This window comes from Papaver somniferum, unplaced genomic scaffold (genome assembly GCF_003573695.1).
Source record: "Papaver somniferum cultivar HN1 unplaced genomic scaffold, ASM357369v1 unplaced-scaffold_11, whole genome shotgun sequence".
Lineage (NCBI taxonomy): Eukaryota > Viridiplantae > Streptophyta > Magnoliopsida > Ranunculales > Papaveraceae > Papaver > Papaver somniferum.
The window spans coordinates 784,026-810,581 of NW_020619936.1; the positions used below are offsets into that span (position 1 = coordinate 784,026).

Below are 26,556 nucleotides of genomic sequence, written 5' to 3' on the forward strand. Positions count from 1 at the left end.
GTTGATGTGGTTTACCCAGGCTATGATATCCAGATTGACTTTGTTTTCCCACCAAACATTTTTCCACCAATTGTGGGAACGTATAAATTTCATATGTGTCAATTATTAAGTTTTGAGACTAAACCTAATTACTTTAGGAGATTAGGATCGACACATTTGTTTAAAGAAGACCACCACTCTCATTGTGGTCAGCTGTGTGAGTCAAAACTGATTGACTTTAAGGATCCACAATTATTCAGGTTATTATTATGTGCTTCTAAGTTTTTACTTGAGTTTTTCCAGACTCTAATAACCTGAACCGGACCTTAGCTTTGAGGAATTCCAGCGCATGAAAATATTTTATCTAGACCCTTTCATAGAGCCTGAACCTGAACCACAGCTAGATGTAGTTGTCTTAAACAGGAAACTAGACAGGGGTGCGCTTTATTTGTTAATTTTTTTTGGCATGTTGCAGATTCCTTTTACTTGTGATAGCTCTATTTGGTTTTGATGACCCACAGACATTTCGGCTATTACTCTATGATACGAGGTGATTAATCCTTTCTTATGTCTGGCTGAAGACGTTAAACTTAGCACTTCTTGGGAGGTAACCCAATTTCATGCAACACGATAATATCTTTCATTATCTCATTTGCTTCAAATGGTAACAGTTTCTCCTTGTTCATGCTTTTAATTTTATCTTTAGAACATTGAGGACAATGTTATATTTAAGTTTGGGGGTATGGGAGAAACTTTTTAGTTACAATAAATAAACTCCAGAGCCTAGAAATTTATGCCTATTAAGGATTGCACTAACCAATCTAAGTGGATGGAAGCATTTTGGTTGTAGGAGTTGAGGAACCAATCTGATTAGATGGAAACATCTAAAGAGTCTATTCATAAAAGCAAAGAGCTCAGGTGTTAGAAATAACATGATAGTTTCACCATATCTCGTTGAGTCCTTTTCACTTCTATTTTTATTTTATTTTGTTTTTAAACTATGTTACTCTAAGTGATTAGGTGGGGCTCACGATTCAAGTTGTTACCAATGCTAGGATGAATTAGAGTGATTGAGATGCCATGAAAAAAAAAGTTGAGAAAGAAAAAGAAAAAGAAAAGAAAAAAAAAGAGATGCAAAAAAAAATAAAAAAATTGAGACCAGACCATTTGACCAAAAGGAATAAATTCAATAAAGTCGACCACTGGTACCCTTGTATATGCCAGTTGTGTTGACCTAGATTTAGGTTATCGACCTCTGGTTCCCTTGTATATGCCAGTGTGTTGATATTAGTCAGACTAGTACCTCAATCCATTAGGATAGGTTCATTTTGGCGGAGGCCTTCAGACAGATATGGGAAACGCCGTTCACTTAGTAAACATCAAAACCATCTATGTTTTTCTATATCCATCTTCTTGATCTATCCATGTGATTAGTTTTGACTCCGGATATTGATGTCCATAGTGCAACTATTTGAGTAGAGCTTTGTCACTTTATATGAATTTTAGTATGCTTGAGTGCAAACTCGTGTACAACAATTGGAATTTCGCATCAGGGTACTTTCTCTTGTAGTCAATAAGTATGCCAACCAAGGAGATTCTTTAGTGCCTTCCAAGGTTCTGTGTAGATAGCTAGGATCTGGAGTATAAAGGTTTTGTGGGTATATCTCTGGTAAGCCCTCCTGAGACTATAACTCGGCTACTAGGGCCACCTAGGGGTTTAAAGGCTTATTGCATACGCTAAATGCAATCGACGATGCCTGCGACAGTGAGTTAGGATTTTATTTTCTATTTGATTTCCTCGAGGACTAGCAAATAATAAGTTTGGGGGTATTTGATAGGCACATTTTTGTGTCTTATATAATCTCAATTGTATATATTATTAGTGCTCGATTTTATATTTATTATGGCTTTTTATGTCCCTGTAGGTATTTTTGGAGAAATAAGCTTTTGCGGCGAAATTGGCTAAAAAAGTGGTTTCTGCGCTCGTGGGAGAAAATTACTATACGGACTCTCACTTTGGATAAGGGGTAACCTAATTACTAAGGGGTGACCCATTTCCAGGCATCTGCTAAAGGGAGACCAGCACAGGATAGGGGGAGGTCACTTTCTTCTCAAATTCGAATGAAATTTTGGCGGGAAAATATCCAGCAAAGAACCAAACTTTGGGTTGGATTTCGAAGGTGTTTTAGAGAGATTCAATCGCTGAAATTTGTTGGGATGGACGTGATTGAGCATAACAGGCTTGGTATGTGCGCTGGAATCGATCAAATTGGGTTGGATAATCCAGAAAAAGGAAACATAGTTTCAGTTTTGCACGGAAACTTTGTGGAATTATTTTAGGAATTCCAGGGAGACTAAAGGCGTGATATTGTTTCCTAAGGTGATATTCTATCTAAGGAAGAGTTTCAGATGATTTGGAAGTCTTAGAAACGCTTAAGGAAATCGGCAGAGAAGATTATTGCCGTGGCTTGCACGAAACGAAAAAGAAAGAATTAATCGCTATTTTTAGGTTTCTGAGCAGTATAAAAGGTGTGTTCGAGTCCCAGGGAAGAGGACGAAGTGATTGGAACAGTCGCAGAGGAGTTTGTAACACCACAGAGCTGAAGAGATCGAGTTGCAGGAAAACCCGCGTTTCTGCTGCTGCTGCTGCTGAAGAACAAAGGTTGCAAATAAGAACAGTGTCTCAAATTTGTAATGCTGCTACAGTGACATCTTTTTAACAGTCGTTCATCGTTTTGCAACGCCATTACACCGTTGCAAACAATCAGTTTTATAGTTTTTCATTCTTTTAATCAACTTTTGGGCTATGAACAAATATTTTGAGCAAGTGATTAATATGAGGATCTAAACCCCATTGCTGAGGCGACGGAGGAAGCAATTTTTCCAATTATTATGTGGTAAATTATATTTAATTTAATTTTTGTAATTCTTTTATGATTATTTGCACTGAACTGAAATCGAATATATGATTTTGATTAAGTGGTTGTGTTCTCAATTGATGGGTCATGCTTAGGTTAAGTCTTTTGATGGTTCATGCTTTCAGTTTACAACTATTGTTTTGAGAATCTACTTGTCTAGGCAAAAATATTAGAATCACTTTAAACGTTAAGAGTTGCATAAATATTGACTAGATTAAATCACATAAAAATAGGAGATTGGTGGAATCCTGAGTCTCAGTGCTTTTTATAATCTTGAATACAATTTATTTTTAAGTTTTCTATTTTAATTTGAGTCTAAAATCGAGTCTACACAATCCGAGTTGAACGAACTTTACTACCACTTAAAAACTACATCACCTATTCGGATGCTGATTGGGAAGGATCTGTGGAAGATCGAAAAATCACTTTTGGAGGATGATTTTATGTTAGTTAGAATTTAGTTGCGTGGCACAACAAGAAACATAATTCTCAGTCTCCTTCAACTTGTGAAGCAGAATAGATTGTTGCAGGGACTTGTTGTACCCAACTACAATGAATGAAACAAATGCTCATTGATTATGGTATTAATGTCCAAATTATAATTATTTTATGTGATAGCTCCAACGCTATTCGACTAACAGAGAATCCCGTGGAACATTCTCGTACTAAGCCTATTGATATTCAATATCACTTTATTCGATAATTGTATGAAAATCGGATTACTAAACTCGAAAATGTTCCCTCTGAATGATAATTGGATGACATTCTTACCAAACCACTAGACAGAGCAACCTTTGAAAATCTTGGAAAATTTATTGGTGTCTTCAAAGTACATTAACTACTCCGAGTTTCGGTTTTAGCTTTCACATTGGCAAGTAAAAGGCTAAGACTTTGTCTACTTTTCTCTGGTAAAGGTTGTCTTGTTTGTTATTCTTTTGTCTTGCAAGGAGTAAAAACTTCAAGGGGGTGGGGTGGGGTGGGGTGGGGTGGGGGAGTTTTATACTGAATTGGTGCTTAAATTTCATATCTTTGCAGGGAGAGTAGTTGAGGAAACCGAGAGAAGAATTATTTTGATTATCTTTCCTGATATGAAAACTTGATCAGTTCGGATCTTAGTTTGTCATATCAAAGAGTAAGGTAATGATTTATTTATGTTTGTTAATTATTTTCCTATTAAGAAAAGATGATTTAAAATGCTTATTCTTGCTTTTGCTCAACGGAATATGAGGTTCAATTGTTTCAGTCCAATTGATTCTTGATAAGAAAACTAAGTTAATTTTGATCTTAGTTTAGGATTCTCAAAACGATTGCACAATTATTCAAGTCTAATCGGGTCCTTGATAAAAAAACTAGTTAACCTAGTTTTGTATTATCTAAATAAGGTACAATTATTTATGGATAAATGGATCTTGATAAGCAGCGTAGTTAATTCTTATCTTTTCCCTTACTTATCAAAATCAAATGGGAAACTGCTTTGGGGAAATTGTTTCATTGATAAGGTGTTAAATCAAGTTACTTAGGTAGTTTCGGTTTTAGTATTTCTTATCTAAAATTGTATGTTAGACCTTCGTGCTTAACTCTTATAGGTTGTATATATGAGCTTTTATGAACTTGTAAGATCATTTCGGTTTTCTCTTGTAGTTTTTCATGTCTTTGTCATTTTTTTGACAAAAGGGAAAGAAATATATGGAGTATACGGGTGATTTACAATCACGGAGAAAGGATATATGTGCTGAAAAGTATATATATCTAACGGAAGAGTAAAGCATAGACTAAGGGGAGAAACATATCATCTTGTTGTGTACGTAGTAGTATTTCATACTACAAAAAAGGCCGGAATAACAAATAGGTTTGGATTTAATATCTACCTAGCTTTTCTTTAGGGGGAGTAAATCTCTTGTTATTCAAATTCTTTAAAACCATCATTTATATTTGAATATGTGCAGGTTATTGTGCTGTTGAAACTTGGAATCAAGCATATGAACAAGGAGTTAAGAAAATTTGATGTAATGTAAAATTTGTATCTTTTAATTCGTGTATTCTCTATATGTAATAGAGTTTTGTCACTAAAATTGACAAAGGGAGAGATTCTTAGAGCACTGCTCGGTTGAACCTACCAAGCATTGGTATGTCAAGGTTGGTTGTCACATTTTAGTATCAAAACTCATAAGTCGCTTGATTAGATTACTAGAGTCTAGGTTAGACTAGGAAGACTAGAAATGTTGAGACATACAAGTATTACTCTGATGACCTGAAGATTCCGAAGATGTATCGACATCAATGATGACATCATACTTCCACTTGTTGTAAGTAATAAGCTTTAAGTAGTTTCTAATGGAAAGCATAACATGCGAAGTAATATACATGAAATCTAGTATAAGCGACTAGATCATCATATGGTGATCAAAGTGTCAAGGAACATGTACCAATAGTTATGAATGCTTTGTATTGGTATATTGAATTACAAATTATAATACTTATCTTTCGATCTTAGTAATTGCGACATCGACATAATGTTTGTTACTTGTTACTAGATTATGTAGTGAACATAGGTTTCATTTCATGCCTAGAAAACTATGTTTATCTACATGAGTTTAAGGAAGTGTACTTACGAACTTGTTTGGTAGTTGAAAGTAATCAAGAGGATTAAGGTCCGGTTTTTATCGAAGATCTTAAGGTTGGACCAATCCTAACTTATATAAGGAATCAAGGTAGAACCGATAGCTTATGTTGGGAGTCATGGTAGAACCGATCCGTACCTATATTGAGAGTCATGGTAGAACCAATCCTAACTTGTTCTAGGGTCAAGGTAGAACCGATCCCAATAGGAAAAACCTATTTCTCTAAGTCACGTCCACTTTAGGATTTGGGTAAATTTAGAAATTATTCAAAAGAAAAGTGAGGACATTTTCAAATAGTGGCTTCACAAGGCTGCACATGTGTGACCTAGTAGGGAATGTAACAATTTGTAGAAAATAAGGGTTTTAAAGGGAGGGGTCGTTGCATTACAGCTAATTAATGAGGGGCTAATAAAAACAGTCCAAAAGGCCAAGCCTGACTTTTAAGAGAGATGACGAGTCACTTAACTGATAAAACTAACGGTATCGAAGAAATAAAGCAATTGGAAAGCTGCGATAAATATATTTGTACTCCCTCCATTTCAAAATAATAGGATGGTTTCATGTCTAAATTTACAGATGACCTATCATTTTAAAACGGAGGGTACTATATATATACGGGAAGAGTCTTTGTTTGATATAATTAATTAAGGATTAAACTAAAATAACTTTTATTTTTGGTCAATCAACAAATTTCGATTTATATATATCAAAATCGTGATTATATGATCGCTTACAAGAATAACAAAAACATCAAAATACAAGATAATCAAAACTCTAATATAAATAAGGATATGAATTACAAGTAAATCGCGAAGAGAAAGAGCCATAAACCACAACGACGTTCAATTTATGTATATGTAATATGGATGAATGATGATGTTATCCGGAATCGATTCCGACCATTTAATCTGATTTCTTCTTTTTCAATACGAGATGTTCCTAAAAGGAATGAGTAATTTTCCTATAATCTTGTAGTTCCAAACGTACCTGGATTCCCTAAATCCCTTCGATTGAATATGGATTGAAAGCAATACCGTGTTGAAATGTTGATGTTTTTGAATCGAGAATAGCAAGCAACAAACCAACGATCAAGGTTTGGATAAATCTCCCTCAAAGCGAGGAGAAAATCGCGCCAAATGGCAAAGAAATTTCGCTCCAAATAGCGAAGAAATATGTCAAAAGACATAAAAAAACCAATAGAAATATTAATTTTATTCAAAAACTACCTACTAAAACTTAAAAAGAGAAGAATCCTGCTCATTTCTATTCCAAAAAGGACCAAATATGAGAAAGATGTTAATGGAAACTAAGGTTTCTTTTTCTTACATAGGAGGAGAAAGGAAAAAAGAAAGAAATGGAAAGTAAAATATAAATATATACCTTCGGCTAAACAGAATATTCAAAACGTTAAATCTACAAAATTTAACTAATCCCAAACTACTAAGCTAAAAAACATATCCAACAAATAATAATTTCTCCGACAACATTAATTTATTTCATTAAGTTGAGACAAATAAATGTGTTGTGTGGCATGATTTTCCTATTTATTAAAAGCGATATATGATTAAAAAATTAAAAAAATAGTGAAAACTAAAAAGTGAAAAAAAAGAAGTGAAAAGCAACTTCCTTATTTGAAATCAATGCGAAAGTGTTTTAAAGAACTTCGCCAACAACATGCAGGCTGCAGGATTAACCAAAAGAGAGTAAATGAAACTTATCATACGGTTTTACTTTTTAAGTAAACTTTCATTTCATACCTGCTAAAGAACTCTAAATTTTAATCAATCTTATCTTACTTTTATTAAATCTTAGGTACGTTGTTTTTGTCCATTATCCAACTAATTAATACCGTAGTGGTATATATGATATAATAACATCACCAAAGCATACAAATAGTTTTGTTTCGTACGGAGCAACTAGAGAGCACAACGAAGAGTCGCACTACAGAAGAATCTTTCAGCACAAAAAACAGACCACTAGCTAGAAAACTAGTTTCATTAAACAAATTCCTTCAAACCCAATTATATTGCATAACAAAATAATCTTCAAAATATGTCAAGTGGAAGCACTTATGAATTGCACTTAACCACATTGATGATAATCTATGACGGTTATCCGACTCTTTGTCTCTATAAATCCATCATTTTGGACTCGGGGGCACATGGATAACTTTTGGTGCTTAACTCTGGCTACAGAAGCAAAGTTAAGGTTAGACTTTAGAAGTTTAGAGGGATATTCTTGGTATCGCAATTCGCAAGTAGGGATTTATAAACTAAGCTTGACCTTCGTTGGGTATTCGACACTTGTCCAAATCTAATTTTTTATCTATATAATATACAAATGCCAATGAAAATCGGTCTTTGTACTAGGTTTAATTAAGGTTTGGTTAGAATCTTATTGGTTACTCCAAATCCTCAAAAGGCCAATTCACATGGCCTCAACCAATAAAAAAATACTGAAAAGTTGCAGTGTGATTATGCTTTGCCATTCTTACTTCTATGCATGTTAACTTCATTACTAAAATTTCCAGGATGATGTACTCTGTTCTGCAACTTTTTGTATAGAATATAGAAATCCTACAAGTTCCAAGTAAATTTCACCTGAAGTTAGTATGATGGAAACTGACTTAGGTTGTAGTTTGTACTGCACTTGACTGTTTTCTGAAGAAAATCACCTGAAGTTGCCATGGAAATAGTTTCTTAGATAGATAAAAGAACATCTCTTTTGAAGGCTGATATCTTTTCCAAATTAAAAAAAGGGAGGAAAAATAGATCGGCACCCATAAGTAATGTCGACATTGCCTCGCCTGGACAGAAATATCAAAATTTTAGACGACTTTAGTTAAATTATGATATTTACCGTTGATTCTAGTTCATTCTTTATCAATTCCTCGTACTACTTGCCTATATTTTATGTTATCATCTTATCTTATCGATTTGCTCTGTAATTAAGCAACTACCTACTAATGGGGTAGCATTATCAGAGGAAAATTAGCATGTTCCTCCATTATAAGTAAACTGGTCCCTAAACTTCATTAAAAAAAAGCTCGATGCTTAGTATTTGGTTTGATTCCACAAGAAATAGATTTTTATTAGAAGCCAAAACCAAAAATAGAAATGTAACAACAAAACTATCAGAAGTACATGCTCCATGAGACAAACTCTATAACACAAAGTTACAACGGGACTTAGTTCAGTTCAATACGCTGACCAGGTGATCTAATTCCAAAACCCTTGAAACCATGGAAAAAAATTAACTTATTTTTATACATATTAGAGAACTATTTTAACAGTATATTGAACTTTCTTGCGGCTATACATATATCACTGTCCAGTCCACTTCCCTTTGAAAAATAAAACTTTTGAAGGATTGAAACTAAATTGTAAATCAACAAACATTTTTATCGACTCTGAATAACTGGTTTGACTAACGTATAATCACAGCAAGACGTCAAGTAAAGATGAAGAGTTGCATACGGTTGTTATCTCTTATCTTATCTCTCAGCTCTTTCATTCCCATTCGATAAATGCTATATTATGCTTACTTCAAAAGAAAAAAAAACGATCAATACCAGGTGAGGGGTAGCATCACTTACTCTAGAAGTAAAATGGTTATTAAGATTGTAAATCAACGACTCAATATATAATATGACGTCGTTGCGGACAATTTTCTACACTTTTTCATGTCTAGCTATATTTATGTTAATCAAAAAGTTGTCGCGATTAAACGTTTCTCTTTACCGGTGGGGAAGTTATAGACACCTTTTCATACTTTGTATCTAGACTACTTCACTTAATTTCCTCTGCATTAATTATTGGGCTTTGGCGGTATTTATGGTTCACTTAATTTCAGGAAATTTGGATAAAAGATATTTCGTAAGTAGGAAATACCAATAGGTCATAGGAATAATATGTTAGAGTGAGTTTGGTCCAGTTGACTTAGTAAACTGTCTCTTTGGTCCTTTTTTAAAATATATATTACTGTTTGGTCCTAAAAATTATGGTTTGGTCCTAGCCTCCTAGAGTGACGTCACATTTTGTAGTGACAGAAATACCCTTTTGGGACCACATCTATACAAAAAATCAATAGAAAATATCCCATTATCAGATTTACTTTCTCTCTCCATCTATTTTCAGATCTAGTTTCTTTCCTCTCCATTTCTTTTTCCTTTTTCTACTGCTGCAAGAAACGATGAAGATTTGTGTTTTTTTCAAGGGTTTTGATTTACATAGATGATGAAGAAGATTTGCAGAGATGATAAAGACGATGAATCATATAAAGATTATGAAAACGATGAAGATGAAGATGATTTTTTGATTTTTTGCTACTGTTTTTTGATGTTTTCTGTTGGTGTAGAAGACGAAGATGATGATCTTTTGTTTGCTACTCGTGTTGAAGATCTTGATTTTGATGTTTGTTGCTCGTGTTAAGATGAAGATCTATTGTTGTTGAAGATGATGATGTTTGCTGCTATTGATGAAGAGGAAAAAGATGATGAAGATGATGCTGCTGCAATTCATTTTTACGAATGAACTCGGTTTTCATATAGGTTTTATTAGGAGATCACTTAATTTCTCGGTTTTCGTATAGGTTTTATTAGAGCAAGTCTTATGTTGGAAAAGTTCCATCTTCCATCTTCCACGCCACCTCAACATTTGGAATCGTGGATGGAAGCGCAAGTGTAGTGATGGAACAACAAAAACGCTAATCTTAATAGCGTTGAGCGCTAATCAGAATATCACAAAACGCTATTCAGAATAACACAAAACGCTATTAAGATTAGTGCTATTTTCTCAGCCATTAGATTCCAATGGCTCGTTTAAATCTACGGATAAAAAAAGCACTATTCTGAATAGCTTTGTGCTATTCTGAATAGTGTTTTGTGCTATTTGGTTAGCGTTGAGCGCTATTCTGATTAGCGCTTTTCGTCTTCTAGTGCGCTATTATGAATAGCCTTTCATGCTAATCTGATTAGCACTACCATGGATTCCACGGACCATTACACGAAACCATGGAACACTGCTTGGATTTTTCATGGAAAACACCAATTTGGAAGCCACTAGACTTGACATTCCATAGGTTTTCCACACTTGCAATATGATGGACTCCACCATAAGACTTTCTCTTAGGAGTTCATTTGAAAGAATGAACTCGGTTTTCATATAGGTTTTTATTAGGAGTTCATTTGAAAGAATGAACTCGGTTTTCATATAAGTTTTATTAGGAGTTTATTTGAAAGAATGAAATTTGTTTTTTGTCATAATAATGAAGTTTTGTGTTGTGTTCATTTTATAGAATGAACTATGTTTTCATATGTGATTTTGTTTGGTTTCATTTTACAGAATGAACTCCGGAGTTCATCACGCAGAATGAACTGCTACAAAAAATAAGTAGGAATTAACACTGAAGGGTACTTTGATCCATTTAATTAATATTTTTAAATAATTTATGGATCAAATGGAAAAGGTGATTTTTGAAAGGACCAAACAGATTTGGGACCACCTAAAAAAGGACCAAACGATATTTTCCCGGTTTCGTAACTGATCTTGAGCCTTGGTTAAGAGTAAACCTCAAAGAAACCTACCAGTATGGATTTTACATCAACGTCTTCGGCTTCGCAACAGACATATAATGACACTAATCTAAACAACAAACAATGGTTTACAAGGGAGCAAACAGCGAAGAATGTCTATTTCATACATATCTAAAGTCACAACATACATCGTTTTGACCCAATAACTGTAAAATTGTTTAATGAGAATGTATATTTGTATAAAGGTTAATGTGAAGGCAAAAAAAAAAGAAAAAAAAACTCTAACCTACATTAAAATAGTAATTTGTTTTAACGTGTCCTTACCCCATAGGAACATCCTTAAAATAGTAATATGATTAAATTATGGACAAAAAAAGTAATTAAAGTGCTCTGATACATTAATCTTTTTTTTTTCTTTTTGAAGCATGATACATTAATCTTTGATTAGTGCTTGTTTGTTTCCATACATAAAGTATTCCATCTTGGGATGATAACTACCGGTTTTGGTGAAACTAGGAAAATAGTACCGTTTCCAAACATAGGTAGTTTTTACTAATAAAGGGGTTAGCTTAGATGCCTAGATAGACAAAAACCTCTGTCAAACAAAAAAGTCACCTCTCTCTCTCAGGCTAACTAAAGACTAGCAAAAAATAGCAAGAAATTCTTCTTTTAGGTTTCCATCTTTAAGTGGAGAAATTCTTCTTTTAGGTTCCCATCTTTAAGTGGAAGGTTGTTCATTTCCTATCTTCAGATCTCTGTTTTTTGTTTTGATCTTCATTTCCTTTCTAAATCTCTCTTTCTCTCCCTCCCTCTATCTCTCCTCCTTGACTTCTTTGTACAGGAGATAATTGGAATTTGAAGAAACTAGCTAAATAAGATGGGGAGAGGAAAGATTGTGATTCAAAGGATCGATAACTCAACCAGTAGGCAAGTGACTTTCTCCAAACGAAGGAATGGATTATTAAAGAAAGCCAAAGAGCTTTCTATTCTTTGTGAAGCCGAAGTTGGTCTTATGATCTTTTCTAGCACTGGCAAGCTCTATGAGTTCTCAAATCCCAAGTAATCTCTCTCTCTTGATCTCTCTCGTAGTCCACTCAACCGATTCTTTCTAAGTATGATCATCTTTTTATCGTCGTGTGTCGATTGAGATCCCTAATTTGATTATAGTTCATTAAAATCAACATAATTTATAGGGTAAGTTTATTCAGCAAATAATATACCGTTAAATTTGTTTGTTTCATGTATCTGAATCAAATAGCATGCATTGCATGAGTATGAACTAATACAACTTAATTAGTGTACAAATTCTACTTAATATCCTTGAATTTGATTTCTGTCTTAGACTTTAACTTTCTATTTTGACCAATTGGTTTTACCTTTTAATTTGTTAAAATAAATTGAACATGGTTCAATTGGATCACCACAGATCAATCTATCAGTACTCTTGTGGATTAATACACTTAAAGCCAATCCTGTTGTGTGTCTCCATATCCAAGTCGTGTCTGTACTGTGAGTCTCCATTTGTTGTCTGAGTACCTGTGATGCAGGGGCCGCAACGTGACACTCCATTTACTGTCTAATTAGGTAACCCTATCGGCATCTCGTGCCTAACATGACACTCTGTTTACAGTCTGACATGGGTGTACTGGATTAAGATTTTAATGGATATTTAACAATCCTAAAAACCCCTAGGTATTCGATTAGGATTTATAATGAATCATTAAACATCCATGATATTCAATTAGGATAGTTTTAGATTCCACAAATATCCTAGGTATTCAATTCATTTAAGATTTCTTAGGATAGTTAAGGGCCAAAACACATATGGATTCTTATGGATATTTGAAGGCAAAATATGTATGTTATTATCTTATATCAATCTCAACCCACACCGTAGAGTTTCATGAATTCTTATGGACAATTTTTTTATCACATCATGCTATGTTTTTACACCGCCCACCACCAACCACCGCATCACCACCAATAACAACCACCACTGACCACTACCACCATTGAAAACGATCACCACAGTCACCACCACCACCATCAACCACCAACTACCACCATTGAAAACGATCACCACAGTCACCACCAACCACCATCACTACCAACCTCCACACATCACCCACCGCCTCAACTTATGGATGGTGTTTTTTTTTTTTTTTTTTTTGAAAGGAATAATGATGCAATTTGTAAATCTGAACTAATCTTAACTTATCTATTATAATCCAAAATTATATATCTATAAGATTCATTTAAGAAACATTATAAATCCACTAGATTCAGGCAAACTAGTATTTGTTTTTATCCATACAAATCCTGATCCAATACACCCCTGTGAGTCACTGTGCCGTGTCGTACAATGTCTTGTGTGCATAATGTGACACTCCATTTACTGTCCGTATCGTATCATGTCCACTAACAGTGTCTCATACTTCTGCGTTTAAAATGAGCTTAGCATTCTCTTCTTTTGACCAATCAAGAATCATATTTTCTGAGATCTGGTGCCCTTGGAAACCTATGTATTAACCAATACTGTAATTCAGATAACTCTACAATTTGTAGCCATACTAAATTACTAATCTAATCCTAGAACCATTGATCGAAAATCTATATCTTGATTTCCTTGTCCTGTGATGCTGTTTTTATTCTATCCTGTGATCTTGTAACTGTATAAGTTGCCACTGGCTGGCTAACCAACCAACAAAACTTAATTAGATTCCTATTTCCTTAACTAACCAAAATTTTCTTTAAATCATGAAAAAAAAGTATGACGCATAAATTAGGTATTTCACAATATGAAAAAAAGAAAAAGAAAGAGGCTAGTTATGTATTAAGAAAAGTAAATAAATAAATTTGTTTATTGAATCATCCAAAATCTTCTATAATTATAAGGTACTGTGATTCTCCAATCCACTGAGATTATAAGAATCTGATTACTTCTATCAAGAAAGATGTTGATTTGCTGTTGTCTGGTGAACTATCATTTAAAATGGTTAATTTCCTTATAATAAATCATCATTGAAATACAAAAAATTTCCAACAGCCCACTGCTTCTCCTTGTATTGAAACTTGTGTTGGAATCGTCATTATCAAACTTAACAAGTATTTTTAGTACTAGCACTATGTTAGATGCCTCAGAGTTCTCATGCTTAACTAAGAGTCATTGTGAGCTCCTACATATGAATGATATTGTTGAGTGCTAGGGAGAAGTTCTCTAAGTTAGATACATGGTGCAATCCAAAGTTCCGATAAGGATTGCACTTTAACAATAGATGTGATCATGCACAAGTCCTTAAATAAGACACGTGTGGATTCTACAGTCAACCAATAAAATGAAAGTTATCTGACTATATACTGTACCCTTTTCTTCCTCTGACTGCTGTTAGACAATAGTCTCATTGGTAATTTACTGTTCCTATGTGAGTACAGGATGAATGATTTGACTTAGACTTGCATCAAGAGTTAAAAATCAGCACCAGCTACTTCGCATATATAAGTTTCATATTGGGTTCTTTCTGTATACTTTTATCTATCGTGATGGCCACTAAAATCAAGATCACAGCATGATGACATTATGGACTGCGAGCAGCGCCATTAAATTGGCAAAAAACGAAATAGACATGTTTAATTAGTTACACAAGTTTTCAAATATTCCAAGAATTCTTATTCACAGTTGTATGTTAAATTATTTGGTGATTATGCTATCTGGCTAGTTTGCAAGTGATATTCTTGTGTAAATTTAGCTCCTATATAAACTCAACGTAAATTACTAACAATATCTTACATGTTTCAAAGCATGAAATCTATAATCGGGCGATACAACAAGTCGAAGGAGGAACAACACCATCCGTTGATGAACGCAAATTCAGACGCCAAGGTAATTTTTCATCAGCCCTCAACCTGTTATTTTCCTCCACCTTTTGCTGTTAGAAATCAACGCATGTTGCATAAGTGGGATTTTCATGTTCATCTATATAAAGAGAAAAAATCAACCGATATATCCATTTGAACCCTAGGAAATATATTAAGCCGTTCAGAAAACTATGCATTCATACTAGACGTTATCCTGATTCCTGACAGACCATATTCTTAGCAGTGATCTCACTTCATGCAAAAGTTTATTCCAACCTCATGATGTGTAGGTAGAGTTGTAGATTACGACTAGGCATTCAAGAAACATAACATACAGCAATTATACACTTGCAAAATGAAAAGTTTTTTGGTACCATAACGGAAACAAAGATGTTATGAAGTACACTGACAAGAGAGAAGAATCCAATTACACCTACTCTGTAATATTTTTACCACGATTTTCTTAAGGTGGTAGGATATAACCACGAAAATAATGGTCCGAACATCAGACAGGATTAAATGACAGCTTCCACCCTATACTAGGAAAATGGCACACACATGACTTGTCGGAAACAATTTCCACTTCTTTTTTTCTCAATATCCTTGGAAGTTGATTGTGATATAATGATTCAAACATAGAGACCAACCGTGCACAGCAAGGAGGATTCTCTACTCTTTCATATTTCCAAGTATTGTTGTCTGACACCTCCCTGTAAACAGCTCCTTTCCAGCAAAGAATCCAAATTTCATACAAAACCACAAACTGAAGTTAAATGCGGTCAGCAAAGTCTAATTTTCAACTTCCCACTCCTTTCTACAGATAGGACATATGCTGATCAACAAAAGAGCTCTCTCGTTACATGACGACCGGAGTTTGAAATACCACACACAAACACATTCATTAAGAAATTCTTTCTTCACTTCAGATCATTACTATCGTCAATCTCAAATGGATAACACCAACCAGCCTTAGGACATTAATCAATTATTTCCTTCAGTTACTAACATGTGTTCGTTCCTTCCTAGTATTTAAATCACCAGAAGCCAAATAATAGAATAGTTAAGATCCTGAGCCTGAGATTTGCTTAAGCGACAGTCAGTTCATGATCATTGTAAGGCATTTATAAATTACGAAACTTCCCTTCTCCTTCAGTAGGGAATGAATGGTTCTGTACCTGAGGCCAACTGGTTATGAACTTATAAACTACAGTTTGTGGGTCTAGTTGTACAGCAGACTAAAAAACCTTCTGGTTCGTTACCAGTTACACATGAAAATGTGGCTTCCTTTCCGCGGGATGAAACTCCAGAACATGCAGTCATAGTATGCTAGCGAACATGTTCTAGACCACCTCCACTTTTCTGAGTTCTTCCGTCTCAACTTGCTCACTGCATGGTTCTTGAATTTATTCTGCAGTCTACAGATTGCTGGCCATTAACTTGGTGCCTCACCTGATTCATTTAGACCTCGAGATTTTTGTTACTGTTGTGGGTGGTATGAACTTTGCATGCTACCCAGGAACTAAATACTACACGGCACACCTGAATATATTTCACTGATCCTAACAACTAATATGCAGATTTATTATTCTGCTCAGTGAACTAATTAAATTTCTGCACAAATGGTTCCCAATTTTAGTTTGATAAATGAACTTTTATTTGTGATATTGACTGCAGTGGTCAAATAAACTCGAAAAGTCATAGTGACCGTGTTAACAAGTACTTGTACATGATATACATTGCTTGTTCTCCTTCTTAACTTGAAAATAGCAATGGGTCATTTCATATATGCTGGCTAATATATTATGTACATCAAATCCTAGCCTTTTTAACTTAAATACTACTACTCATTACTTGCAGTTCTGGAAAACGGAGGCAGCATCCTTGAGGCATCAATTACAAAACCTGCAAGAGAACCATCGGTATGTTAATTCAACTAATAGTTCAAGACTGCTTTGGAAGATAAATAAAATGCAAGTAAAAAATGGAAAAAAACGCGAAGACTTACTATATCCATGTAAACTGTGTCGATATCTCTATATCAATATTAAGTAAATTGTCCATGGTTGGGTGTTCTCCAGTTGGATCTGTTGGTTAGTAAGAATAGGTTCCCCAGACTGAATAGTACGTGGAGCGGCACAAGAATAGATCATTTAAAGATAAGAACTATATGAAAAACTCTTGATGACAAAATCATTGTGGGCTTCTCTTATCATCTCAAGATTTTAACGGCTACAAGCATCCCTATGACTTTAATTGATAAACATTAAGAATACAACAAATATGAAATTAAAGGTCAAGAAACAAACAAAAACAAGATGTCTTTGGTACCTAGAAAAGCATGTATTAACTTTTATCCCCTTTGGATATTATCGGCTAAAAATTATGTTGATAAGCCAAAGAATGGCTAGATACCACCAAGGCATGGCCATAGAAGCCAGTCCTAGGGATTATTGATCATCATAGCATGTTCACCGCACCACACTTAACTGTATGGCTACACCTTTGTAATTCCTAGACGAATGCTTCTGGACTCATGCCTAGAGAAAATATATACACCTGCTTAGACATAAATGTGAAATGTGTCATGTGGACTGCCTGACAAACCACAGTCCTTTATTATATATGTCATGAAAAAAAAATGGCAGGCAATTGATGGGTCAAGAGCTTTCCGGTTTGAGCGCTAAAGAGCTACAAAATTTGGAAAATCAATTGGAAATGAGTTTGCGTGGTGTCCGTATGCAAAAGGTCTAACATACTAAATCCTCATGCCATGCTTTCCAAGTGAACAAATCCTAACAAGGTTTTTACTTCGACAGGACCAAAAGCTAACCGATGAGATACAAGAGCTAAACCGAAAGGTCTCCAAAAAACGACAATACCCATTCCATTATTAAATCAATATAACTCCAAGAAGCTAACACTTTTCTTGATTACACTGCAGGGAAACCTCCTTCATCAAGAAAACATGGAACTATTCAAGAAGGAACACCATATACGTCAAGAACACGTGGACTTGTTAAAGAAGGTACTCGCTCAGACTGTATATCTCCAATTAACATGACATGTCCTGCTGTGTCCCAGCTCATCCAAAAACATTAACTTTTTGTCACAGATAAATGAAGCGAAAGATGCAAATGAGACAAATAGGATTTCTCATTCTCCAAATGGCTTTAATCCTGAAGAGGATGAATTTATCAAACTCCAATTAAGCCAACCACAACAACAAAACTACGTCACACCAGAAAACCCTACAACCCCAAGGTAAGGCCCTGATTCCCTTCGTGTTAAAATTTATGCGTTGCTAGTTACTTCAATTTAAAAACTAATGCACTAAAATTTCCATGAACAATATGCAGCTGACATCAACTGCAACGATGACTGGGAGTTATGAGCAATCAGAATAAAGTGTAGCCTGAAGATAAGTTTTGTTATTTATTAACTTTGCAGTCTGCATAGTTTGATGGACGCTGGCCCGATCTTGCAGCCATATCTTCTAAAACCCTTCATTAAATTGTCTGCCGATTTGTAAGTGAGGCGTGGTTTCGATATATTGTAAGTGAGGCGTGGTTTCGATATATATAGTTATAACGAGTTGAAAGTAGAGTACCTTTAACTATAAAATGACTATCCATTCCATGTACAGAGTTTAAATGTATGTGTATTGTGCTTGTATATTTTTAGTTTTTAATTTTGGGACCTAAAGAAAACAAGAAGACAACACTTTCAGGCTGAAGATCAAACTAGGACACAACAATTTTTCATTTCATAGGTAGTAACTTTCACATTTTTATCCAATCAACATAAAAAATAATAAAAAAAATAAACCTTCAGATATTTCATTTCATAGATAATAACTTTCACATTTTTATCCAATCAACATAAAAAATAAACCTTTAGATATTAAGGAAAAAATAATCCACTTGGAGAATTACTCATGGTCATGGCCGAGTCGTGTATGGATTTCCTTATTCGGTTTCGACATGCTCCATATCGGATTTGGGTTTTTTTATTTTAACATTATCCTTTCCTATTATTGTTAATAATTTTTAGCGATTACCCTAAAACTTCGATAAATTAATGGCTTCACGAAATTTTTTTTATTATTTTAACGAAGTTATTAATTTAGCTAAAATTTTATTATTTTTTTATTTATTTTTAGCAATTATTACGATTATGTCTGGCCTAAAACTAGCTAACAAGAAAATCACAAAAATAAATAAAATCTACACTTAGGCCGGATGTAACCTAGTTGATGGTCCGTCCTTGAAACCAAGTTTGTGAGTAGATAGTGATCTAACAAATAGTTCCTTCGTTTCTAAAAAATAAGTTTGTTTGGTTTGCACAAGGACTAAGAGAACTAATCATTATAGTTACTTTTTCATAGTTTTTCCTACTTTATCCATGGCCCCGTTTTTGATATTAGAGTGAAAATTGAGAGAAAAGTGGTCCCCTCTTTATATTAAGAGTGAAAAAGAAAAAAGAAAAATGGTCCCTCCATGGGTAAATTAGTAAAATAATAACATTTGTTTTTCCTAATAAGGAAACCAGCCTATTTTTTTGAAATAGCGGAGTACTATTTTAGTATATTACGTCCCAAGGCTAAAGATTATCCCGGATCTCAAAATGGCATGAGTAGAAGGCACACGCCATATGTACTCGATTCCAAAAAAAAAATATCCAAAAATGTTAAATTTGGAACAATCGGACATCACACATATATATATAAGGATATATTATAACATCAACAAAAAATTTAAAAATTTTAAAAAAAAAAAATCAGTGTGATGCAATTATGGCGTCTGCGACGACTTAATACAATGTGGTGTTCGAAGTTAACTTGTAGTAGGCTAGCTAGTGTATGTAGCGGCTTAATACAATGTGGTGTTCAAAACTGGACTAGGCTAGCTAGTGTATGGCGTTTGCATTTGCGGTTTCCTCGTTAACAAAATTTTTGGTGTCTGTATTATTTCTTTTTTGAATTATAGTTTCTAAATAATTGTATTATCATAGGTTGTGGGTAGTTCAATCAATTGGTAAATCCAACCTTTGGTTGTTGATATAAATTTATTGACACTTGTATATTTGTCTTTGGTACCATTCAAGTATTTCTCATACCAATCAGTTCACGGATTCCATCATGTTTATTTTCTGATTGATTTGAGAAAGAGATATAACTCTTGGATATCTTTCCTTAATTGAGTCTGAATATCTAGTTGATTCTCTTGGAATTATGTTGGAGTCAGTCCATACAGATTGCCGAACAAAAAATTGGGTGTGGTTTTTAGACCCCCGCTTTTTCAATTGGTATCAGAACAGGAAAACACGCTAAAACCTCATAAATTTGTGTTTGTAGTAGGCTAGTGTCTGTAGCGGATATTGTATGGACTAACTCCAATATAATTCCAAGAGAATCAACTAGACAGTCAGACTCAATCAATAGGAAAGATATCCAAGAATTCACTAGTGGAAAAAAGAACTTCTGCGACTGTCAGGATAAGTCATATATACGAGTTATACGACTAGTTTTAGCCGTCTCTGTTGGGGTCTCTGATAAAGCGTAGCTGTTTTGTACGACCCTTAGCCGCTGTCTCAAAATAACGACTGATTTTAAGGGTAGCGAGGTACAGACCCTAAGCCGTGAGTCTCAGATTTAAATTATAATATAAAAAAAATACTGATTCAGATTTGCTGAAATGCCTGAATGGCTAAATCTGAAATAATTAGACTGCATCAAGGTCAAGTCAAGTCGATTGGAAGTCAAGTCAAATGGAAGTCAATGCAAAGTCAATTCAAATGTAACTCAAACAAAGTCAAGTCAAATGGAACTCAAATTAAACTCAAACGGAACCCAAATTTAAAATCAAACTTGAGAATTCCACATCCATTCATTCATTTTATCCATTGGGTTTAAAATTACACAAAAAATATGAAATTCTGTCTTAAGACAATACATGTACGTTAAGCTCCTCCGATGACAATGAACTTAGCCAATACTTCATGAATGATATCAACTAGAGCATCCATGTGTTGTGTCCCTGGTTCACATACGACAAAGAACGTGCAAATCAACAACATCACAATACATGTTTACTCACAAGGAACTTAGAACATAGGTTTACTATAACTACATAATAATATAGATACAAGGTGCTTGATACAAGCAACTCGTGTGTACTGGCTATTTTTCCCATCAGGAGTATAAATGGACTTGTACGGATACCGAGTAGTTAACATAAAATGTGAATTTGAGGTTTAGAAAGATTACAACGAGGTGGGTGAAAGCTATCCAGAGATATTTAAGACCTGCAGACGAAAAGAAACACTAGTTTTCATCCTTCTGATCATGGACATGCTTGCCAGAGTAATAATAAGAAGTTTACGACATTACTTAAAACAAGGTGAATGAACATTCTATCCATACCTTTCTCCCGAGACAGCAAGGACTCCTGCCAGACATCTGCGTGCCTAGAAATAAATTTGGTAGTTGAGAGCATTACAATGTCTGGAATGATGTAACTGCATTAGTGAAAGCCTTAAAGCATTAGGGGGTCAAAATAAATCCTTGTTCGACTGATCAAGCACGATTTAGCAGACCTAAAATCACATAGATTCTCTTTTAAGAGACCGAGAAACTAATTCAGTAGTTTAACACATGCATTTTGACACTACATCCTTCAGTTTTAAAAGAAAGGGAACCTAAACACTGTCAGGTCATTTGTTCTTGTGGAAAATGACGACGACGTCGAACTCATCCCTGATCTGGATCATAATACTGACTAGTCAATTTCCATATAGATACAATCAGTTTATATAGCCTGAATTGATGTAACTGATAGAAGTCAAACATCCATGAAACGAACGCAAATACCAGCATACATATTAAAGATTGTAAGTGGTTCAAACAAAAGTATGACATCATGTTGAAGACACCATGCATACATCATATTTCTGCAGCAACATATTTCACAAGACTTCCAAGCGGTGACCAGAACTAGAGCATTGACAAGGGATTCTTAGTTCTCGCCATATTTTCATCCATCTTTCACTAATTGTAACAATAGCTAATGAGACGTCATTTATTAACATTGCATACTTCATACTTCATCTAAATACCTATAGCAACACATTCCAGAAAAGTGACCATAGCTTAGAGAATTTACAGGGAATTCTTAGTTCTTGACATATTATCATCCTCTTTATCACTCACTGTACCTATAACAGATGAGATTGGATTTTCGACATTGTAGACTTCATACTGCATTTAGCACCAACCAACTAGGTAATTTACTAATTTAGTAGATAAACGGCCAAAGGGTATGAAATATGTATCTCGAACATACCTATTCGTTGCAAGCTCCATGTTTTGCGATTGAACAGGTTGGTAAGCTTTCACCTATAAATTAGAAAGATAAAAGTGTAAGAAAGAAGAAACTCCACTAAGTATGTACTACAACGAAATGATAAGAAAACCCATCAAATGAGTTAAAAAAAGTGAAGTACTTTCAGTTTGAGCATAATGGGAACTGATTCACTTTTGTCAAAAGGCTGCAGAAAACCAGTTATTGCCTGCAATGATGGAGTGGATCTGTCAGCATAAACATACACAATAGAAGATTAAATTCAATCCAGGCCCTAAATTAAAGAAACCAGAACAGATTAAGAACTTACAAAGAGAACCCCTAAAATAAAGAAGAACTCATTCTGAATGAATCAATTTCAGATCCTAGTGAACAACTAGAAATAGAATACCATTAAGATTGAAACAAAGATTCACAGTAACATCTAAAGAAATTTGAAGATAGTAGTTTATCCAGTCTAATTGAATGCTTGATAGGGATGATATATGTCAGCAACATGGTTTGAAAGTGACAAAGACCACACTCCTAATGCCACTATAAGGAAAAGTATTAATTGGGTAACATCAACAACCTTCCTAAGTGACATCTTCTTCTTAATTTAAAGTAGATTACGTGGGGCTTATTTGAAGTAACACACATTTCATGTACTGTTACTTATGCTACTGCCCAGGTAGGCACGTCATTGTTTCATCACTGATAAATTAGCTAGTTCTTTATTAAGTTAGATGTTTTGTAACTATTAGAGCAATCTGCATATAGATGAGGGAAACAAAGGGTTCTTACCTCCTTAAAAGAGTTAACATCACTTCCCCACAGTGAAGCATCACAACCTGCATCTCTAGCACTCCAAAGATCATTCCTACGATCATCCCCAATATGTAGAGTATCCTCAGGTTTGACTTCTAGAAACTCCCAAGCCTTCAAAAATATTGTTGGATTTTGCTTCTTTGCTGCTACCTGGTTTTCAACAGACATGTTTAATTGGTTCAATACTGCAACCAAATAAGAAAGCATTTAAAACCAATGTGATATGTCTCATGGATGTGATAACAACACAGAAAGATACATATCAGACCAGCAATTAAACCATTACACACCATAATATCAAAATAATTTAACTCAAACGTTTTCTAAATTATGGATTGATAATAAAATCATTATCCGTAATCATTTTTAGGAAATATGGTGATGGATGCTACTGGATTATGACATAATACAAACCTATGCATATTTTTCAATAAGGGGACCAAGAACAGGATCAGTCAAGCGTGTCTTATCAGTTCGGAGTTGGATTAATCCTTCATTCTCCCCATTTAGAAGCTCTCTACAGAGAAGTCAAATAAAAATTATACAAACCAACTTTAGTACTGGTAACCAATATATCCTACTACCTTACATTTTAAACTTAACATATAACACAAGAATTTCTTAAAACATAGACAAAATCTGAAGTGTACAGAGTAGTCTCACTTGAAGCAAAAGTTATCGAATACCAGTGGGTTGGTTTTCCAGGGCCCCTCAAATCCAGAGGGTCCTTTGTGGCACCTTCCCTGATAAATTTGAACAACACGCAGTAAGTAAATATCTTAAATGTGCGAAGATGATACAAAAATTCAAATATCATTTCGTTGTGATGCAACCAGAAAAAAGCGAAAGAATCGACTCTTGGTTATATTCACCACTAAGCAATATCAATCAGACAGTTTAAAGTCCACAGTAAAAAGGATAAAAAAAACTGAATGTGAAAACATCTTACCAAGGTGTAGCCACCAGAGATAACAACAATATCCATATCTTATATAGTTTCCTTTGGAGTTTCTCCTCACTTTTCCAGCACGAACAAAAGATCCATGAGAACCTTACCTGCAACAAAATCACAACCAGTTATTAGATTCAAAAATACACGGATTCATAATAAAAACAATGGTGACAAAATTGAGAGGTGAAGCATGGTTCTCAGCACTTCTGTATAACTATATCAGATATATGCAAACCCAAACTAAGTACTTCAATTATTAGTCCTTACAGCTGCACTTTTGAGAACCTTATCACTTATCACTTACAAAACCGAACTTCAAAGAAGAGTTAATTCATCAGACAAACATAGTACAAATTCGTTTGGACGAGCACCATCACAATAATAACAAACAACTTAATGCACAATCACCATCAATTCAAGAAAACCCCTAAAATTAAAGAAGAAAAAAAGATAAAAAGCAAACCTCAGATCTCTTCAACATAGTCAGTAAAGTTGCATGCTATGTGAACCCTTTTGTTTATCACATCATAGTGAGCTGGTGCATAATTTTTCAGGAGGCTTGTACTTTCCTACAGAAACCAAAATAAGTTAAATTTCAATTTCATGAAAACCCCCAAAATAAATCAAAATCAAACCATTTAAATCAAAATTACAAGTAACAATATAGAAATAATCATAAAATGAACAAAGTAACATTACCAAATATGTTGATTCAACAACAAAACTCACCCGTTTTTAACAAGATTATTCTTCCATCTTTATAACTAAAAATTGAAATTAAAAACAACAATTAGCAGAAGAAAGAGAGCGATTGCTAAAGAAAATAGACAAGATTGTTCTAGAAACACAATTTACAGATACCCTAACAGTACTCTCAAATAGAAACCCTAATTGCATTTCAAATCTGAATAAAAGTTGTACAAAACGAAACCCACCGAACAAAAAAAAAGTAGATCGGTTAGTTACAACCTTAACACAAAGATGAAAAGAAGAAGATGGTTCAAGAACAATTGTTTTCTTCCTATTTGCTTACGTCTGTGGTTCCAGGTTTTATTGGAGAATTCGATGATTTTTTTGTAAGAGATGAAGAAGATGGTGAAACGGGTTGGGTTTAAGAGCAATGATTTAATTGATTTCTTATGGGTTTTTTTTTCAGTTTCGATTTGGTGGTGAGGATAAAGAAGATGGATTAGAGAGGCGCATGAGGAGGAGACCGAGAGAGCAGCAGAAGAAAGAGAAAGTGAGATGAGAAATGGGAGAGAGAGAAAGAGGTATTGATATCCTCGATCAAGTAATAAAATATTATCATATGTGAATCGGTTTTCATGGGTCGCGGGATCGGCGGAAGATTTAGGGCAAAATAGTAATTATTCAGAGACCGCTATTAGTCATCTCGGAATTTTTCCATTTTTTTTTATCATATCAGAGACCGCTATGTTTGGTCAAGGGTCCAACTACCGTCACTGAGGGTCTCGGATGTGGGTCTTAGAAACCTCATTTTCCACTAGTGATTATATCTATTTTTCAAATCAATCAGCAAATCAACAAGATGGAATCCCTGAACTATTGGTATGAGAAATACTTGAACGGTACCAAAGACCGATGTTCAAGTGTCAATCAATTTATATCAACAATCAAAGGTTGGATTTACCAATTGATACTCGCAACCTGTGATATTTCAATTATATATAAACTATAATGCGGAAAAGAAATAACATAGACACCAGAAGTTTTGTTAACGAGGAAACCGCAAATGCAAAAAAACCCTGGGACCTGGTCCAGTTTTGAACACCATACTATATTAAACCGCTACAGACACTAGCCTACTACAAGTTAACTACAAATTAAAAAATTAATAAGGATATTGATGTTCCCGAACCAGAAAATGGTGAATTAGAAGAATATACCCAAGGATTAACTGGTTGTTAGAGCATTGCTCGGTCAAACTCGCATGCCTTGCTATCTCAAACATGTTTGTCAATGTTAGTGATCAAAACTATAAGTCTTGATTTCTAGACTACTATAGCTAAGGTCTCGGACTAGGATAGAAAGTGTAGTTGATCTCAAGAACTCCATGACGATCATCATACAAGACGAAGGACTACTCAAAGAACTGGTGGATCTTAACCGACTAAAAGGTATGTGGAGACTTGAACTTATCTATCACTCAAAAGTCTATCTACTCTATCTCCTATCTTGAGACAAAAGTCGTTTTGCTATAGAGTCTTTGATTATACACATTTGATATTTCGAGCATAGTTTATCCCGCCTATCTATTTCTCGAAATATGTGTTGGTAAGCTTTTGCTTTGGCCAAGTTCATCTTTACCTAGTGACGAAAGTCATGATAGATTGAAATGAGAGTTTAGATTATATAACCAATGATGGATACAAGCATTGTTGTGGAAACACATATATGTATAAATACTTATTCCTTGAACCGAAGTTTGCGAACTTTGTTGATCAAGAGAACCGGAACAAGTGGCGTGAGCTAAGTCCGCGAACTCAGCTCGCGAACCCAGTCCGCGAACTGG

The 26,556-nt window shown here is 34.5% G+C and overlaps 2 protein-coding genes across 4 annotated transcripts in view; both read left to right on the plus strand.

Annotated features, from left to right (window-relative positions):
* Positions 1 to 11,648: 11,648 nt before the first annotated feature.
* Positions 11,649 to 18,580, plus strand: LOC113328503 (MADS-box transcription factor 23-like). 2 transcript variants are annotated; one of them, XM_026575585.1, is made up of 9 exons: positions 11,649 to 11,780; positions 11,893 to 12,110; positions 14,850 to 14,931; positions 16,764 to 16,825; positions 17,552 to 17,651; positions 17,723 to 17,764; positions 17,848 to 17,931; positions 18,019 to 18,167; positions 18,263 to 18,580. In XM_026575585.1, the coding sequence occupies exons 2-9, from the start codon at positions 11,929 to 11,931 to the stop codon at positions 18,264 to 18,266; spliced, it is 705 nt and encodes a 234-aa protein (XP_026431370.1). In that variant the 5' UTR covers positions 11,649 to 11,780; positions 11,893 to 11,928; the 3' UTR covers positions 18,267 to 18,580. The 2 variants fall into 2 exon arrangements, with proteins under 2 accessions (XP_026431370.1, XP_026431369.1); XM_026575584.1 differs by having other exon boundaries at positions 11,773 to 12,110.
* The window catches only part of LOC113328502 (MADS-box transcription factor 23-like), a 31,797-nt gene continuing 16,891 nt past the window's right edge, over positions 11,651 to 26,556 (plus strand). For both annotated transcript variants that reach the window (XR_003349446.1, XM_026575583.1), the window contains exon 1: positions 11,651 to 11,780. The gene's annotated coding sequence lies outside the window, so the exon portion shown is untranslated. The remainder of the gene's footprint in view (positions 11,781 to 26,556) is intronic.

Bases quoted from the DNA above. Each gene is read 5' to 3' on its own strand.
- LOC113328503 (XM_026575585.1), top strand. From the start codon at position 11,929: ATGGGGAGAGGAAAGATTGTGATTCAAAGGATCGATAACTCAACCAGT. The intron at 14,932-16,763 runs GTAATTTTTCAT...CATTACTTGCAG, and splicing joins ACGCAAATTCAGACGCCAAG to TTCTGGAAAACGGAGGCAGC. The intron at 17,765-17,847 runs GTCTCCAAAAAA...ATTACACTGCAG, and splicing joins TACAAGAGCTAAACCGAAAG to GGAAACCTCCTTCATCAAGA.